Here is a 19,919-nt window from a genome sequence, read left to right on the forward strand (position 1 = left end):
AGGACGTGAACCGTGGGTTTACTGTTTTATTAACTCTACCTATATCAGTTTTTAATATTCAATTTTATATGAGAAATCGATTAATATTACTATAATACAAACATTGTTTTCCTCCGTTATATTATGGTTTTTGTCACTGAATTTGAACATGATTTGAGACAGAGACCAAACAATATATGACGTCTGTATACTTAATCAAAATATGAGAAGATTATATGCACTCTATCTTTAAACGTGAGATCTCCAAAACTGTCATAAAAACGTGAACTCGTTTCTTCTTCCAATAACAAATATCAATATTGTTCATCCAATTCCTTCCTCCATAAAAACGTGAACACCTTTCTTCTTCCAATCGTAATATCATGTGTTGTTCATCCAGTTCCTTCCTCCACAAGCTTTCTATCGAACGGAACAGTCTGAAACCGTGTTAAACAAATCACCCTGGAAGATGTAATCCAGCTTCTGTGAGAGTTTTGAAGAAGGAAGATCTCTTTTTGTAACGCAAACATTTAATTTTCCTCATATGTGATTCGATGATGTTTGATAATTAAAAATGTGATGGCCTTAATGAATAATCTTGGTCATGTTTTTAGTAACCACTATTTCTTCTAGCAGTCATCAAAACAATTTTTTTTTATAATGTTGATTTATTATGATATTAATTATGAAAAATATTACATAGACGATTCGACAACCGACAATACTACATGTCTTATGAGGATCTACTTCTAACTGTATTATCTGAGCCGTCCTACGAATATCCACTCCTGACTAGATTTACTTGCACCATGTTGAAGATTCCTTGTAAGTTTTTCTTCTGTAGTCTGCATTAATAAATCGTTATATTCGGAACTTGAAACATGGATTTCCTGTAATCTGCAAATAATTGCATAGTCTGGGACTCGAACTCCAAACCTGACTGTATAAGTCTTTAAACCTTAACTAATAGGCTATGGTGCTTCCACGATCATCAAAACAGTTTACCACATGAGATTATATATGACGTTGGATAACATGTATGATTAATTTATTAAAGACTCATTAATAAAAATTTAACTGTAGTTTTTTTTTTGAATAAACATAGTTTCCTCGATCTCAAAGAATCTACAATTTAAAATTCAAATGTTTCTCTAAAAATGAAGTAATTCCACAATATAATTGAGTTTACTCAAATCGTAATTCATTGTTAGAGTGAAAATAAAGTAATAAATAAAAAATACTTTTTTATTTGAAATGCCATTTTAAAGTAAATTACGAAGTTGGATGGAAAATATTTTAATTACTCAAAATTTTATAACTATATATCTAGGTGAGCCATGGAAAAGGAAAGGTACAAAATGATGAGTGTGGGCGTAGACATGAAGCCTGCACGTGAGAGTTGTAGCTATTCGACAAACATATACTAATTTGTTGCGTACCATTTCCACTTTATATATATTTATATATTTGTGTGTGTTGAGCTGAGATATGAGAATAAAAATTGAGAATATACCTCAAAAATGCAAAGAGAAGTATGTGTTTGTTATTTAGCAGACGCACATGGTGGAGGACATCCTCGTGAGTTCCGAAGGGCTAAGTTATACAGCTTTAACCGAGCTAATTAATTCATCGTCCTTACATAATTTGAGCACTATTTGAAGAAGACAGAGTATATATACATATTAGTTAATACAGTTATATATGATCCAATTTTCTTTGTTTGACAACAATGTGTTTTCAAACAAAGACCCTGTAACTTTTTTTGACCCGGTTCTGATATATGTATGTGAATATGTGATTCATATATTTCTCTAACTACGAGTACGACTAAATGTGCTTATCAATTATCATACACGTCTCTACGTGCTTCTCTATCTTATATTCTTGGTATTAACCATTCGTATTTTATGAACATTCGTGTACGTTGAAAGGAATCATTACGTAGATGCCCACGATGTTACCCAAGTTGGAGAATTATGTTATTTAGAAAACCCATTTTTAATTACGCTAATTACCAAAAATAATATGAAGAATGGGGCCGTGGGAATATGCTTTCGGTAGGTTTTGCGTTCTAAATTTACATAGCATAGGCAGTCAACAGATAAGAGGTTAAATGTATATTAGACCGAAATATTTTTAACGTGTTGGGGGGGGGGGGGGGGGGGGGGGGGGTGGTTAGTATCAGACGAAAAAAATGCTAACTCGGAGATTGAATATTTTTACAGTATAAATAAGTAGCTTTGAATGAATCTTGTATTACTGAAGTTGGAATTTAGAGATTATTCGGAAATTATATATATAGTTGAAAATTGATTAGATAGTGATGAGTTGACAAAATAAGAATCCTGTGCTGTGTGACAAATTATGTAACTGAAAATGGCCACAAAACATGTTATGTTTCTTGAATCTAGTACGTATGGGGAGGACTAATTGTCACCAAAACTGAAAAAATAACACGTTAACTCATATACCCAGTCAACGTAATTAATAAAGGACAACTTGTCCATCAGTTGTTAATCTTGATGAAAAAGGTTGCTTGTTTAATTGTGTTAAATGCGAGTAGAGTATAACCGGATTTACATGTAGGAAAATATAGGAAGAACATAAATATTGGTTGAAAAATTGCATCACATCTTAGCATGAGATGTTTAAAGAAAGGCCCACCGCACGCGAGTTTAATCTCCAATGACGAAAGACTTACAGAAAGGTCAAAGTTCTTATAGTCAACAAGATATGTGTGCGTAGATTGCAAAACTCGTAGCTATCTTTTTTTTTTGTCGACGAACTCGTAGCTATCTATACATAAACTATTTCTTAGATTCGTTATATGTATAGTTTTTTTGTCAGGAAAAAAGCATAGAACCATAAAGAAGAAGAACGGTTAAAGATCACGATCTATACGTGTTTTCAACTTCAAACCACTCATATGGACACGGTTTAATATCTAACAAAACATTGTTTTTTTTTCAAAGATACTATTACTATCACATCGGTAGTTAGAAAAAATCATAAACAATATATAAAATAGACGGATTAATCCACTTATTACCAACTACCAAACTATCCATATAAAACACTTTGTATCTGATATACTATACCAGGCGGCATTCAAGCTACTTTGATAGTTAGATGAAAAAACTAACACCATTTAAATAATTAAAAGTTAGGTTTGTACCAATAATAATGTCTAATTGGACGGCTTGGAGAAGAAAAAGATGGGACGTACGTGCACGTGTGGACCGACGAAACACGTTATCCTTTTATCATAAAAGCTAGGCCTGAGCATTCGGAGTCCCAAACGGGTTTCGGTTTTTCGGATTTATCAAAATCAGCCCCATTCAGATTATATGAAAATTCGGTTCAGGACCGGTTTGGGTTCTATCGGGTTCGGGTCGGAGTTAGTAAATCTTCAAAGAACCGGTACAACCCAATATACTTTCGGATTCGGGTCCCAATCGGTTTTTCGGTTTAAAAGTACCTGATTTTTACCAATTTTATAACCAAAACATATGTAAAATTGGTTCTTCAGTTTTAAAATACCTGATTTGCACCTATTTTGTAACCAAAACTTAAGTAAAATCGATTCAAAAATAAGGAACATCAACCGTGATCATTCAAAATCAAACGAAAAGTAAACATATTTACTGATAAAAAGAAAACCAAATAAATAAAAGCATAAAATTAAAACCAAGTTCTCATGAAATGAGAAACATTGTTTAACTAAAACAAAATAAAAATCTAAATACTTCAAGATTCAACGGTCATCTTCAACCATCAACCTTCATGTAATAGTACCATCAACCTTCATGCAATAGAACCACCAACCTTCATGTAATAGATAAGTATTTTAGATGTTCAATATTTCATAGTGTATTTTGGATACATATTAGGAATTGAGATCATGTTTGGTATAAGATCTTTTCGAGGTTTTGAATGTTTCAGGTTTTATCGGATATCCATTTAGATTCGGGTTCGGTTCGGATAATACCCATAACCCGAAATACCACAAAACAAGATCCATTCGGTATTTACGTCGGGTTCGGATCGGTTCGGATTCATTTTGATCAGATCGGATTCTGTACGGGTTTTCGGGTTCGGTTTATTTGCCCAGCCCTAATAAAAGCAATGGCTCTCGACTTTTTGGTGCAACAATGGCTCTCGCCTTTCTAAGAATATCTAACTATGCAATGAATTACTTGACCTAAACCATGTCATTTCGTTCAACCCCGACAAATTCTTGGCTTCCTTTTTTTGTGTTTCGGACGGTTCATCAATCTTTTCTTAGGACAAAACGTTTTTTTTTTTGTTTATGTCAATTAATAAGTGATCAAGTCGAGTCTCGGTTAGCCCTTTTCTCAAAAAAAAAAACAGAAGTCGAGTCTCGGTTACAACCAGATTTCAACGCATAAGTCGTAGATCATAGTATGGGTGCATGTCAGGGTATGTGAAAAAGAGATTTTTTGTTCTCACGGCAAAGAAACTCAAATTAATGAACATTAGTCTTGAAGTCATATAATCAAACGTGTAAATGACATTCTTTAGTAATGATTTTGTTTCCCGCAGTTAAAAGAAATATCTCACTCATGACTAATGTCTGCAAAAGTAAACGTAGGTTTCTTAGTTGATTCTTTACTAATGGTAGAATAGAGCTGAAAGATAAAGTCATATTCATGCCTTTTGCTGGCATACATTTGGACACGTTCATGAATTTACGTATATATACATAAAGATATCAACTAGTTGAATAAGAGGTGATTGTTTTATCAAATAAACAGCATGAGTTGGAGTCTTTTTTTTTTTTTTTTTTTTTTTTGGGCAACTGAAGATTTTAATATAAAGCAGGAAGGTTTAGGAAATTCAAGAGCTTGGGCTTGGGCCAGAATGAAGACAAGCCTTGGCATATAAGTCCGCAGGCCCATTTAGCATGAGTTGGAGTCTTGAAATCACCTTTTCCCCTGTTTTGCTGAGAGCAAAAATATTGGTTTAGATAATAATTGCGAGAGAGCCAATTAATCTCACGTCTTATTCTTATTTTTCTCATATATAATATACATAACAAGTTCACAAAGTGGGGGTTTGTGTTAGTATATAAATACCATTTTAATCAAAAATAATTGATAAGAACATTTGGTATCGGGATCTAAACGAAATATTCTCCACACAAATTGTATTATATATATAGTTTTATAATGAGGAGACGAGAAGATATTTATGAAGACAATTATTAATTATGTATGTGAATGTGATTCGTTTTCTTTTGGATTTATAGAGCTATAGTAGCAATCCGTAGAGAAGAAATCTGAATCGGACATAAAGGCAAACAAAGAGAGATCATATGAGTTCTAAAGACATAACAACGACAATGTTATTTGTCCATATTATCCATCTTCTCACTTCACTTTGTTCCCTCTCTTGTCCTTTCTCTAGCTCTACATACATGACATTACGTTTTCTTATAAAATGCATGCTTTTGCATTATGTTTCTGTGTAAAACTAATTACAGTTCCATTATTTATTGATTTGCATTACATGTATGATTTGGAGATGCATACACTTGGAGAGAGCATACGAGCATGCGTGACAACTGACATGAACATGTGAAATATATAAGATCCAAACTTCCAAGTATCATATAATTCAATCAGAATAGAAACTTTAAATAACTCCTTCATCAGGGGTCTGTCCACAAAATGCAAATATGGCACAAAGCCACAAGCTAAGAATAAAAAGAACAAAGTAATTGTTATTAACAAAAGAAGGCGACAATTTTAAAACCTTCGGGGAAGGTTATGTTATTGTATTGTTGTTGACCAAGCCGAGAGTTCGGTCTTATTGTATTGTGTTGATCAAGCCGCGAGTTCGGTCTCGGGCACAAGTCAGATACGGCTAATGTCACGGCCAAAGACAAAAGTGTGTTAAATCCTAGTTTATCATGAATTTCCAACTTAAAATCATTTGATAAAAAAAATTGTTTCTAACTTTTTATATATTATTCGTGTCATAGTAAAATTTTCGATGTAAAAGTTTATATTCTCATAGAGTGGTTAATTAGTTGATGACGATACATTATGATACCAATCTCCATATGTAGCACAGAACCGGTCACTGATATAACTTTTGCGTCCTGCCCAAATAACCTATTTCAACCACATTGTTTACTAATGTAGTTAGTTCAAAATGAAATATCGAGTCAAAGTGATGGATTTCGTTTTAAGAATTTTTCCTGAGCTCTGAGCATTTAAAATGTCCCAGTCCAAATTTTTTTTTTAGTCAAGTGATGGTAGTTTAGTGACAATTTATTGGGGTTTGATATGTATATATATATATATATATATATATATATATCAGTCTTTGGTTCGATTTGCACTGAAAGCTAAACTATCGTTACTTATCCAATTAGGGCTTGAGCTTTGGCCCAAATGGTTTACATAATGGATCGTAACAGATTATCGGTGTACAATCTGACATTGTCGGAAAGTATTCTAAACTCGGATCATGTAGTATGATAGCTAGTCCACTCTGTAGTGTTCTTCCCAGGATCGATCGAATCAGCCGACATGTATATCGGGAAAAAATTCTCTCTTGATAAAATTGTAAACCGAGACAAAAAATTTCTACATCTACTATCTGAACAGTAACATTGTTCTCTTAGCTGGGGCTTCTAACTTTAGTGGTAAAGGGCTTACAGCTGTAAGTACCGCCACCTGGGTTCGAATCCCGGCCACTAGGGAATTAGTATTTCAGCATCGCAAGGGACATAAGACCGACACGTGGCAACACGTAACTAGTCTTGATCACTTCTGTGGGACCAGGATATCTCTGTATAGTTAAAAAAAAAAAGAACATTGTTCTGTTGATCACTTATGTGGGACCAGGATACCTTTGTATAATTAAAAAAAAAAAAACATTGTTCTATTAACAGCTCGTTGGGCCTGCCGTTGAAAGAAAAAGGTATTTAGGCCCATATATTCTAAAATTTGCATGGGCTTACAGAAATCAGATATCCCATGATTATCAATCAAATTAGTTCTTGAGAACCTAAGTGATAAGGTAGAAGTTGAATAAGATTATTAGTCCAGCTGAATGCTTAATCTTGGGGAAGTCATGACTTCATATGTATTAGTAGATGTTTACTAACTTCAAAGTTTGTTTGTAAAAAAAAAATATCAATATGTGAAATCAAATATACTGCGTGAACACACACAAAGTGAACTGTACAAAAAGCTGAAATCTAGTAAGATTAAATAAAGCTGAAATCGATGTAGAAACACAAAATACAAATAAGGTGTAATTTTTGAGTTATTTTTATTGCTCTCTCAATATACATACATTATTTGCAAGCTTGCAAGTAAAATTAAGAGGACGAAAAAGATTATCATCCTCTCAACGTTTGCGTCCTCGGCCACCACGAGGTGGATCGTGTCTGCCGTTAGCTGAAGGTTCACCGTAGTCGTTTGTGCTCACCATCAATGACCGTTCTCTCACCACCCTCATTTCATTTTCTGTCATAAATGCATATACGTTACAAGTTAGAACATAGTGATAATAAAAAATGTTGTACATAAGAACCTCTTATTAACAAACGATTTATCAAGTATCTATACAAACGTCAATACCCTCGTTTTCATTTTGTTTAACTACATCTAACACGTATTCACAATCTTTAACTTTATTTGCACCAAAAATATGCCAAAAGAGACAATGGCAATTTTGATATGGTCATTATGGTTCGATGGTCGTGTTTATAAACTTAAATCTATAAACATATATTGATATCTGCTAAAAAGAATAGATTTAAGCACACACAAATTCGACCTTTTTGTGTGTGTTGGATGTCCGTTTCACAAATCGAAATCTTTGCTTGGATTTTTCACAGATAGTCAGATACGATGGACTAAGATCCATTTCAACTTGCTATTATATGCAATTTAATACTATCTGTAAACTTTAATTATAAAGTCGTAATCTTATCTGTCATTGTCTTTTTCAAATAATGTCAACGCTTTTGAAGTGTGAACACAAATCCAAGCTTTTATATTACATGGTTGTACTTTACAAAAACTCATAATACTTCAAAAAAAAAAATTCAAAATACTTTGTTTTCTTCATTAGATTTATAGTTTATAATTGACAAAAAGAAAGATTTATAGTTTTGTGTTCAAAAAAAAAAAAAAGATTTATAGTTTATAATTTTATATGACGTTTTCTTACTGGATTCGTCGTTATCACAGATATGTTCTTTTAAAAGAAATATATAAGATTAGCCGTGTGAATAAGTCATCGGCGAAAGGGAAGACAATCTCGAGCATCGTGATTCATGTTTGCTTGAATTTGAATACAAACAAGCTGGAAACAGAGTGCATAAAACTAAGGATATATCCAAGTTGTTTTAACAATATATATTTCAACACTTATTCAAGTAATAATTGTAAAAATTTAGTTGTGGGTTTCTGTAGCGATTTAAAATGAAAGGTCAATGAAAGGTCACATGAACTAATAAGTGAGTTATTCTTTTGTTATTTTTATGGGTTCATCATGTGTTATTCTTTTGTTAATCAGAGTATGTATGCATCTAGGGATAATTGGTATCATGTAAATACGAAGGATAAATATACATACAATTTTTTATTTTGCTACTGTAATTGAGATTTTCTTCTTTTCTTTATTAAAAAGGTATAAACTGTAAGGTTTTCTTCTTCTCCTGGTGATATACTTGAACATACTCTTAAGATATACACAGATATACAGATATGGATCATGTGAATACCACCACATATCACCAATCAAGGATCCAATAATTGTGGTTGTCAAATATTGATTCTGAGATCTCATCCAATAGCACATAAAATAGTAAACTAGATTAGTTTTAACGTAAAACAAAGATGATATATGTAGTGATTAGTGAAGAAATCCTTTGAGTTGTTAACAGGATAGGGATTATGAAGAACTTGTTAGCTTATAGTGCTTGGATATTAGATAACGAAAACATCTTACCATACAAAAACCTAGTAAACACTTGTAACTAATACAGAAACAGAGGGAGGGAAGAGTATACCTGGAAATGAAAGACTGAGGCGAGCAGAAGAAGAGACAAAAGCAAATGTGAAGATGAGTAACAAACATAACACAACCGAGGAAGATGATGCATAACCCATTCTCTCTCTATATATATTTCTCTCTCTCTCCTCCCTTCTTCTATATATATAGACCACAAAATGTCTCACACCGGCCCTTCGTTTTTCAGCCTTTTCTCACATTATTTAATCATTTTGATTTTTATTAATATACCCGCTTCCAAACGTTTAGTTTTACATAATTGCGTTTGAAAGGAACATATTCTCTACTGGAGTATAATCTAATGGTTTTGTATTCAATGCGTGTATATGCATGTGTTTGTTGTTGACAAGCACAAAAACAAGGGAACATGATTGCATTTACATACGGTAAGTTTGACAAGACTGAAGTGGGATCCCTCTAAACCATCAACGAATTAAAATTCATTTTTTCATTGCATTGGTTACAACAAAACTCAAATGCCAGCTTGGAGTAGTCCAGTGCATGCAACTGTATAGAATAGTTCCATACTTTCATTGTACAAATTAAAAACTTTGTTACTTATCACAACATTCAATTAGGATATAATCATAACATAAAAACAAGTCTGATACAGACCACTCGAGTCTAGATTATCAAGAACAAGAAAGCATCATGTCTGGTTTTGTACCCCATCAACTTAAGATTCTCTGGAACATAGGCAACACACAAGTTTACACATACATAGCATAAGAGATCCAAGTACTTCAAGCAAGCATAGGATCGGATAAATCGGAAAATACATCATCATCATCATCGTTTTTTGAAACCATATTTCTTACGTTCATAGAAGAGATCAGTCTTGGCACTCCCAAGGTTGACGATCTTGGGGCAGCCATCTCTGTCTTTCTCCTGTTGCGTACACTCCTTGCAGTAGTAAGCATCCGAGATCCCAACACCTCCGCAGATAACACAGCGGCCTTGGAATGACCCGTAGTTGCACTCGTCACAGATACGCACCAGAGTGCAGGGACGCACATAAGAATCACAAACCACGCATTTGCCGTCGCATTTCTCGCAGAGTCGTCCGATGGCAATGCCTGGTTGTTTCCGGCACATGATGAGATCAGGGTGATGCTTTGCCATGGCTAGTGAAACAGAGACCTGCACACATAAGTCACTTGTCTTAAAGAGTACAAAACTAGAAACTGAAGAACAAGAAACAACTTAAAGTCCTGGTTTCACTTGTGTCTGAACAATCAATTAAAAGAAAAAGTGAGTAAAAAAAAATTGGAAAATAAAGTTTGTGTAGTCAGAGGAATATCGTCGAACACCTTACATGCACAAGTCACAGCCGAACATTACTCTTTGAAGATTGCAGATTCTAGAGACATAATCAATCACTCTACTAAATAATGGGCTGAGAAAACAAATTGAACAACAGAAGGAAATCAAGAAGCTATCACAAACCCTACAAATTCAAAATCAAGAAACAAACGAAGACGATAACCTATTCAGAGATAAAAGAAATCAAAGCTTACAGTTAACGGGAGATGAAACTTGAGCAAATCAAGAGACTGTTGCGACGAGAAATTTCCAGAGCGCCAAAGATCAACCAACTAAGAAAGGACTGGAACGAACGAGGGAAGGAGGATATTTAGCACGAGTTGGGCTTTTTAAGTCGGTCCATTTATTATGGGCGTTTTACTTTGGGCTTACAAACTCTTCATCAAACCAAACCAAACCGGTTAGCAATGTAAAATCGAGGGCTCAAACCAAACCAGGTTAAAGCAGCAATTTGAGTTGCGACTAAAAGTGTCGGTCTCAGTCTCGGTCTCTGTCTCAGACCCAATTTTTATTTGATCAGCCGTTAGCTTTGACTTCTGACTAGCATAACGTGACTTTGTTGCTCCAATGGTACACAATATACTTCTTTTTTTAATTAGTATATTTTTTCTATATTTCCCTCTGAGATAGTATAACTCTTTAGATTTACTCCATAGTTCATTCTAATAAAATTATTCTATAATAGAGTCATATTTTCACAGAAAATATAGATCATTTTTTTCTGTGCCGCGAATAGAGTGCTGATCTTTAAAACATTTGTATGCGAAGAATGGGGTATTCCAATGTGGAGTTCCATACATGGTTAGCCTTCTACGAATGGTAAGGCTGCATGACAAAGTTGTGCAAGGCTTCTCGGACCCTTGGTAGTCTCAACAACAATCTATTTCATTTGCTCTGAGAGAAACAAGCCCTATCATGTTAATATCTCATCGCAGCCAACAATCATTTTCAAACTGCTTGACCGTTTCATTACAAATGCACTTCTATTCATTAGAAATCAAAAACAGAGCTGCAGACTGATGCAAGTATGCAATATTGGCTTTCCAGGGAATAAAAACCATTGTCTGAACCAACCAATTGTAATATTTACAAACTGACTCTACCAATTTTAATGGAATTTACATATTTGGCAAAAACAAATACAAGTCAAGAGGCGGACATATATACTTATTTTTTTATTAGAAACAAGAGTTTTAAATAAACTGATTTTTTTCATAAAATTTAAAGTAATTATTTATAAAAATTAAAAATCAAAATTAAGCATGCCACTGAATATAAAACTATGTAAATGCTAATCTAGCTAGATGTTGTGGATGATTTATTGAACTTTGTAGAAATGATGCTGATAAAAATGTTTTAAATGATCTGATGTAACTAGGGATTCTTTTTGTTTTATTTTGTAATAAATGAAGAAAAATATTTCTACCATTATAATTGTTTTATACATCATAGAAAATAAGGTGTTCGTTAGATCCCAACAATGATTTTTAATTGGATTATAATTAAATTAAAAATTAACAAAGCATAGTTAGTAAATTTAAAAGTTGTAAAAAAAGTTATAAAGATATCACGTACAACATCATTTTCCGTAACATTCCAAATATCTTATTTTCGAAAAGGATTCTGATCTGATCTGGATCCCGAATAATAAGTCTTAACCCTATTCCTAACAAATGGTAAATAATTCTGATAAGAGTTTGGGAGAGTAATCTTAATTCAGTAGGGCAACAACTAATAAATGTGGTTATTTATTGCAAAACAAGTTAAAAATACCTAATTTTTTTCAGCCCCCATGGTTTTGTCCTTTTTTAAAAGATGCAGTTCGTTGAGGCTTTATTAAGTCCTCGAAACACGTATCAACGTACAAGGTTACATGCACAGGACAAAATATAATAACAACATTTCTTCCCTTCACTCTCTTCAAGCTTCTTTAATGTCGGCTCTTCAATGTCTCACTTTCCTCTTCTTGTTTCTCCTTCTCCAAGTCGCTACTCCTGCCTCGCCTCTCCCTCTTGACCGGAGAAGGCGGGTTCTGGACAACAGCAACCACAGCAACTTCGCCAAGCATCCACGTCGGGTGGTTTTCCCGGTGAACAGAGGTAGCTGTGATCTTTTCGCCGGCGAGTGGGTACGGGATGAGACCTACCCACTTTACCGAGCGGAAGAATGCGGCGGAGGAATGATAGATCCGGGATTCGACTGCCAGACTTATGGCAGATTTGACTCCGATTATCTCAAGTTCCGGTGGAAACCTTTCAATTGCGACGTCCCAAGGTTAACAAAACTCACTATCACTAGCTATTTTATTAGAATTGTACGTACGTCGATTAAGTTAATGTAGTATAATTATCCTGCTTTTAAGGAACATTTTTATCGAGTTTGTCATATGTCTTCGAGTATTTAAACATGCCTAAGAGTATCCTTACAAAATTTAATCTAGACAAATTCATTTAAATATTTTAAATTTAGTAACTTATTGAAAATTCAATTTTAAGCAGTTTCCATCATAAATTTTGTTTGATGTCATATAAACGTATAGCCGTTCACAAAAAGTCATATAAATGTATATATTATTTGGTAAATCTCCTAAAACACCATAAAACAAGTCTTTTTTATTGTGGACTCATAAAACAAGTCTTTATGACTAAAATACCACACAAGGAAATAAATGAAAAATAGGTTTGATTAGAAAACAAAAAGATTAAAACAAGTCTTTATGACTAAAATACTACACAAGGAAAAAAAAATGAAAGATATGTTTGATTAGAGAACAAAAATATTAAATTTCCTTAATGAATAATACATGTAATTTTAATAAATATTTTAAATATTAATTTTTACACTCTAAAATCATATATTATATGCCCTAGATCCTAATCCCCGAACCCTACCCCTCCCAAAAAAAAAACTAAATTCCAATTTTAGACTAATTAACCCAAAGATATATATGTCTTTAAATCTTTCACTGAAAATAATTTGATCTTCTTTTAGAGGCTGTTCTTTTAACATTTTTTCTTAAAACTATTATATGGTATTTCTCTATGTTATTTGGATCATATCAGTGATCCCATAAATTACAACACATTTAGAACGACTACATATTTACACAATCTTATGGTTATGGTCATTTTTAACAGTTCTTATAATTAAACATATAAGTCAGGGGTGTATTACTTTGGAAAAAATGTTATGAAAGAGGTGCCACAAGTACACGTTTAAATGATTTGTAATGTATTAACAAACCGACAAAATCTTAATCGAGTCTGTTATGTTGATGTCAAAAAAAACCTGAATTAATTGTTTGATGTTTGCGGACTTTGTTGCTATTTACGTAATTACTTAGAGCATCTATATAAAAACAACTCACTAAAATTATAACTAATTACAAAATAAAAATATTAATAAAATAATATTTTGTATCTCTTAAATTATAAAAGTTGCATAAAATATCTCAAAAACTTAATGTGTGCTTTTCTATGATTTTGAGATACTAATAATTAAACATACTCATATTTCTGAGTGCACATTTACATATACTTTGAGACACCCATATTAAAAATTCTCTACTGGAATTGCTCTAATTATTTGTTGAGGGATGCCATGATTAATTAGTTTAACATGGTGTAGCTGGTCTATTTTGGAAAGCAGGTTTAATGGGGTGAAGTTTCTACAAGAGATGAGGAACAAAACAATAATGTTCGTAGGTGATTCATTGGGTAGGAACCAGTGGGAGTCATTGATGTGCATGATCACTTCATCAGCACCGTTCATTCATACACATATCATTCATGAAGATCCTCTCTCTACCTTCAAGATCCTTGTAAGTTCCAACATGAGTTTATACTGTCGGTTGAAATGAATCTTTCTTTCTTTAATTTGGTTGTGAATTGTATCAAATAAACTCGTGAAAATTGAATAAGAATTATAGTTCCAAACGTCGTTTTCAGCTCTGATTAGCTGCTCAACTTGACTTCGTCGGTGGCACTTTCACTGGTCCAATAAAGGGGATAATAAAACTAATAACCTCGAAAGCAACATCATTACTATTCTACTATTGTAATGTACACTTTAAAGTATAGGACTCTATTATACTTCTGCAGTTCTGTGCATGAATATGAAATATTTTATATTTTAGATACATAGATGCAAGATCTACTGATTAGAATATGGTCCACTAGCTAGTGTAACAAAACATGTCCCTCTTAATTAATCTTTGTTTAATTCAGGATGTTATGCCAAAACTCTTAATATAACTTTACGTACGTCCCACTTATCTATTACCCAATCAGACTGAAAACAAATTTAGTTTGCTGAAAGCATTTCAGATATTTTCTCTAAAAATTAGTTGAAAAGTGACATTTGGCACCCAAAAAAAATCACAATTTTTTTCTTAAATCGTTCATATTAGCTTATATATCTCTTGCGTTCTCTCATTCTCTGGTCGTTATTCGTTAATTACCATTTAAATCGTAAGTCTTTATACCTCATACAGTCACTTTAGAGTTTTTGCTAATATATATACATGGATGAATCAATGACAGGATTACGACGTTAAAGTATCATTCTATAGAGCTCCTTATCTAGTAAACATAGAAAAAATACACGGAAAGACAACTCTTAAACTCGATGAAATCTCTGTCGATGCATCGGACGCTTGGCGCACAGCCGACGTTCTGCTGTTCAACACTGGTCACTGGTGGAGCCACACAGGTTCTCTACGAGGGTAAGCTACATTGTAACCTCTATAAGGTGAATTATCATGTAGTTAAGGGGTGATACAGATCTTTTTGGGGGTAAATAAAGGAGGGTAAATTGGGTGAAAAGTGAAAGTTTTTTGGAAGTGAGTAACACAGGTGGGAGCAGATGGAGATAGGCGGGAGATATTACGGAGACATGGATAGGTTGGTGGCAATGAGAAAAGGACTAACGACATGGTCTGATTGGGTCCTTCGCTATACTAACTCGCCCCTCACTAGAGTTTTCTTCCTCTCCGTCTCACCCACACACTACAAGTATATATGTCCCTCTCTCTTTATTGTTTTTCTTTTAATTTTCTAAGCTTAAGATTCTATATCCATTGTTATCTCCAAATTAGTAACTTATTTATTATATATATATATATATATATATATATATATATATGAGATTTGGGGTTTTGTGATGAGGTTCATTCATGTATAAGATCATGTAGTGTTGATTATTAACAAATTAATTATACGAATCAACCTCATCACAAAACCCCAAATGTCATGTATGATATATATACGAGTTAGATCTATAAACGGTCTGCACTATGGTCTTACAAGTGGAGATAACAAATTAACAATGGATATAAAATAGGGAAATTTGGCTGTATAACATTCAAACAAATTATAATTCATTCTATGTCTAAATACCCTAATACACCAATACACCATGCATCTTTTATATAATAATACTACTATGCCCTTTTACACAACCGGTAAAACCTGTAAACTAAGAAAACTAAATTAATAATACTTATCTTACACACATACAACGTGGCCTTTGGAGAATCACATACCTTGTAGAACGTGGGTTGTTTCTTCTCCATTTTTGATCCACTGTGTAACCACCAAAACCATTTCTGGAGTAGCTTTGCCTATGAGATGTCCATCTGCAATGACTCGCTTCGCTACTGACAAAAAGCTTTGCGCATCTGAAATCTATGGAGTCGCCGACAACGTAAACGGCACCGCCGCAAGGTTCGTCAACTCTTCCTTCAATCACCTTAATCTTTTCGGTTTACGAGGCGGTTACATGTACTATTCTCACGGATGTTGCCAGTTACACATATCTTTTTCGCTGTGAATATCCTTGAATTGATCGGAGAAGATGAACAGTTTTTGTAACATTGTGTTCTATTCTATTTTATGTGTATAGAATAGAAATGTAAAACAATATGTATTATGAATGTTTTATTCATGTTATGTAATGTAAAATAGTTTGTTACTATATGTATTTATCATGTATCGTTCCAGTTGATGATTAATAAAGAAGGTGTTATTTTCTTCACCAAGTAGTACTATACTATGTATTTTTTCCATTCTATTTGGGTTTAGAGTTTATATTTGGGTTTAGGGTTTAGTGATTAAGATTTAGGGTTTAGTATTTGGAAGGTGGGGTTGAGGTTTGATGGTGACCCTATCATGTATCGTTCCATTTGACGATTAATAAAGAGTGTTCTATTTTGTTCACCAATATGTACTATACTATGTATTTTGTTTCATTCTATTTGGGTTTAGGGTTTATAATTGGGTTTAGGGTTTATACTTAGGTTTAGGGTTTATACTTGGGTTTAGAGTTTAGTGATTAAAATTTAGGGTTTAGTATTTGGAATGTAGGGGTTGAGGTTTGGGTTTAGTGATAGCCATAGTATTTAGGAGTTGGGATAGTGTTTAGTATTTAAAGATTATGGATGTGGTTTTAGTATTTCTATAATACTTAGTGATTAGGGTGATTAGTGACTAGAATTTAGGGTTTAGTTGGGGTCAGCGTTAACTTTCATGCAATCATAGACATTTTATAGTTTCACCAATATGTACTATGTTATTTATTTTGTTCCATTCTATTTGGGTTTTGTGTTTATATTTGAATTTTGGTTTATAGGTTCTTGCCTAGGGTTTAGATTTACTAAGTAAATGTTTGAGTATAGTAAACCATATTATATACATTCTATTTGGGTTTATACTTCATTGATTAGGGTTTAGCTTAATCTATTTATTTAGGTTTAGCGTTTAGGGTATATTTGGATTAGGGTTTAGTGACTGGAATTTAGGGTTTAGTATTTAGAAGGTGAAGGGTATGGTTGGGTCAACACTAACTTCTTTCATGCAATCATAGACATTTTATAGTTTCACCACTAACTTCTTTCATTCTACTTCATATAGTAAATAAATATGTTATAAGTAAATTTGTGACATGAGTTCTTTTACGTGATGTGTTTGTAAATAATAGTGATTCATTATTGACCAGCAATAAGAAAATTTTGGGTGGATTAAATTGGTACGTGGCTGCATGTGTTTCTATCAAATAAAGTAGTATTTAATTTAATCTTTACCCTACGTTATTTTGACCAAGTCATATCTAGCAATACAATATTACCGGATGATTACAGGAAGAAGGGGCAGAACCAGATAACAATTGGCATAAATAATAGATATTACATTACGTCAAAATCAATACTACTCACTTAATTTTGATGCCAAAGTTGGTTATTCAGCAAATTGACCCTATAAAATACACTATACGTATTTAATAAAAAAATAACTACCAAAATGTATTTAATTAATAAAAAACAACAAACCTAGCTAAACACATGCACTGAATTGAGGGACTTGCCAAACTATATTAATTATATATAGGGCTTTCTAGTTGCTACCAAACTACTATATCGTACTTTACATAGTTACACTGCCGCCTCATTTTCGCTAGCTACCCAAAAAAAGAACTAGACGCAAGTAAATACGTGCTCTTAACCATTGCATTAGTTATTCCGTAAATGTATTAACGTTCCAACAAAAAGTAGTTGCTTATGGCAAAGGTCTCTATTTCAGCATTTCAAAACAAGTAGCTGTGGGATGGATTTGACGTCTACAAAGAGAATTTTTTTTTGCATTATTAACTTTAGAAAAAAAGACTGACAAGGATAACGATGAGAATAGTCTGTGGTCTACATGTGCTGTTTGTTTACTTATGGGCCCAAATGATAGTCCATTTGTTAGTTATGCCAGTGAGAAAGTTTCTCCTCTTTGCAACTTGCAACGCAAGAGGATGTATAATTAGACTATGTATAGTGTACAACCAATATAACAATTAGTGTTGTTTGAAGAAAAAAAACAATTAATGTTGTATCCTATTAAGGCTGGCCAAATAAACTGAACCTGAAAACCCGATTCGATAAAAATGAATCCAAACCGATCCGAACCGACATAAATACCGAATGGATCTTGTTTATGGTATTTCGCGACATGGGTATTATCCGAACCAAACCCGAACCTAAATGGATATTCGATAGAATCCGAAACATTCAAAATCTAAAAAAAAAATTGATCTCAATTCCTAATATGTATCCAAAATACACTAAGATATTATTTAACATCTAAAATAATTATCTATTACATGAATGTTGATGGTTGAAATGTGGCTTTTGATGTCTGAAGTTTTTAGATTTTGGTTTGGTTTTCACTGAATATAGTTTCTCATTTCATGAGAAATTGGTTTTCGTTTTATGCTTTATTTATTTGCTTTTTTTTTTCTATTACTACTATCTTTACCTTTTATTTCATTTTGAATGATTACGTTTAATGTTCTTTTCTTATTATTAATCAATTTTATTTATGTTTTAGTTACAAAATAGATACTAATCAAGTACTTTAAATCCGAAGAACCGAACTATGTTTTGGTTATAAAGTAGGTACAAATCAGGTACTTTTAAACCGAAGAATCGATTGGGACACGAATCCGAAAGTACATCGGGTTGTACCGATTCGTTGAAGATTTACTAAACCCGATCCGAACCCGAAAAAACCTGAACCGGTCCCGAACCGAACTTTTATATAACCCGAATGAGACAGATTTTGATAAACCCGAAAAACTGAAACCTCATTGGACAAAACCGAAACCCGATTAGGACCCGAATGCCCATGTATATATCCTATCATGCCTATAATATTTAGTAACACTGTTCCCTTTTTACAATTTTATAAAATTTAGCTTTTCTTTCTTCTTAATATGCATCGGATTGTGCAATTAACTTCCTGGATTTCAAAATTGCATGTTTACATAAAATCTAGAAAGTAAATATTGATGTAGAAGAACTTGATGTGAAAATGTGTTGCAGTCCAAATGAATGGACTTCAGGAGCAACAGCTTCAACGATAACTCAAGGAGGTAAAACCTGCTACGGTCAGACTAAGCCGTTTAGTGGGACATCGTACCCAACGAGCTCATACGTAGACCAGAAGAAAGTGATTGACCAAGTGGTGAAAGAGATGAAATCTCATGTCTCATTGATGGATATATCTATGCTTTCGGCTCTTCGAATCGACGGTCATCCTTCAATCTACAGTGGAGATCTCAATCCTTCTCTAAAGAAAAATCCTGATCGTTCATCTGATTGTAGCCATTGGTGTCTTCCTGGTCTCCCTGATACTTGGAACCAGTTGTTCTATGCTGCTTTGTTGTTTTAAGATTTGATTAGCATTTGTCAACCAAATGTATCTATTGAATTATAGTTTTGCTTTTTTTATTGTAAGTTGGTACGTTTAACCAAACAAATAATTGTGATCCGTGAATATCTCTATCATACTTATTCACTGATTGTTGTTAAGAATGTGTCAGGATCTATTGAGAAAAAACATTGTTAATTAACAATGTTCAGTACAGTGGATAATCAAAGTATTGTGTAGAGTTGTTGTTCGAGTTTTTAGTAGAAGGTCTAAAGTTGTAGTTGTTAAAGTATGTGTAGTACTAGAGAGAATCTACTATAAGTATGTGTGTTTGAGATTAACAGGAACTAGAAGCAATGTAGACGATTAAAG

The 19,919-nt window shown here is 33.2% G+C and overlaps 3 protein-coding genes across 4 annotated transcripts; 1 reads left to right on the forward strand and 2 right to left on the reverse strand.

Moving 5' to 3' along the window:
- Positions 1 to 7,151: 7,151 nt before the first annotated feature.
- LOC103864999 (protein PSY3) lies at positions 7,152 to 9,369 on the reverse strand. Its single transcript, XM_009142780.3, has 2 exons — positions 9,035 to 9,369; positions 7,152 to 7,481 (listed from the first exon to the last, which is right to left on the reverse strand). Exons 1-2 carry the CDS (start codon positions 9,132 to 9,134, stop codon positions 7,363 to 7,365), a joined length of 219 nt encoding a protein of 72 aa, XP_009141028.1. The 5' UTR covers positions 9,135 to 9,369; the 3' UTR covers positions 7,152 to 7,362.
- A 228-nt stretch (positions 9,370 to 9,597) lies between these two features.
- Positions 9,598 to 10,732, reverse strand: LOC103865000 (PHD finger-like domain-containing protein 5A). Of its 2 annotated transcripts, XM_009142782.3 has the most exons (3): positions 10,554 to 10,642; positions 10,352 to 10,432; positions 9,598 to 10,176 (listed from the first exon to the last, which is right to left on the reverse strand). In XM_009142782.3, the coding sequence occupies exon 3, from the start codon at positions 10,156 to 10,158 to the stop codon at positions 9,826 to 9,828; it is 333 nt and encodes a 110-aa protein (XP_009141030.1). In that variant the 5' UTR covers positions 10,159 to 10,176; positions 10,352 to 10,432; positions 10,554 to 10,642; the 3' UTR covers positions 9,598 to 9,825. The 2 variants fall into 2 exon arrangements, with proteins under 2 accessions (XP_009141030.1, XP_009141029.1); XM_009142781.3 differs by lacking the exon at positions 10,352 to 10,432 and having other exon boundaries at positions 10,554 to 10,732.
- A 237-nt stretch (positions 10,733 to 10,969) lies between these two features.
- Positions 10,970 to 19,708, forward strand: LOC103865001 (protein trichome birefringence-like 45). Its single transcript, XM_009142783.3, has 5 exons — positions 10,970 to 12,633; positions 14,008 to 14,179; positions 14,901 to 15,082; positions 15,213 to 15,371; positions 19,220 to 19,708. The coding sequence occupies exons 1-5, from the start codon at positions 12,233 to 12,235 to the stop codon at positions 19,566 to 19,568; spliced, it is 1,263 nt and encodes a 420-aa protein (XP_009141031.1). The 5' UTR covers positions 10,970 to 12,232; the 3' UTR covers positions 19,569 to 19,708.
- Positions 19,709 to 19,919: the final 211 nt, after the last annotated feature.

Source organism: Brassica rapa, chromosome A04 (assembly GCF_000309985.2).
Source record: "Brassica rapa cultivar Chiifu-401-42 chromosome A04, CAAS_Brap_v3.01, whole genome shotgun sequence".
NCBI classification, from domain to species: domain Eukaryota; kingdom Viridiplantae; phylum Streptophyta; class Magnoliopsida; order Brassicales; family Brassicaceae; genus Brassica; species Brassica rapa.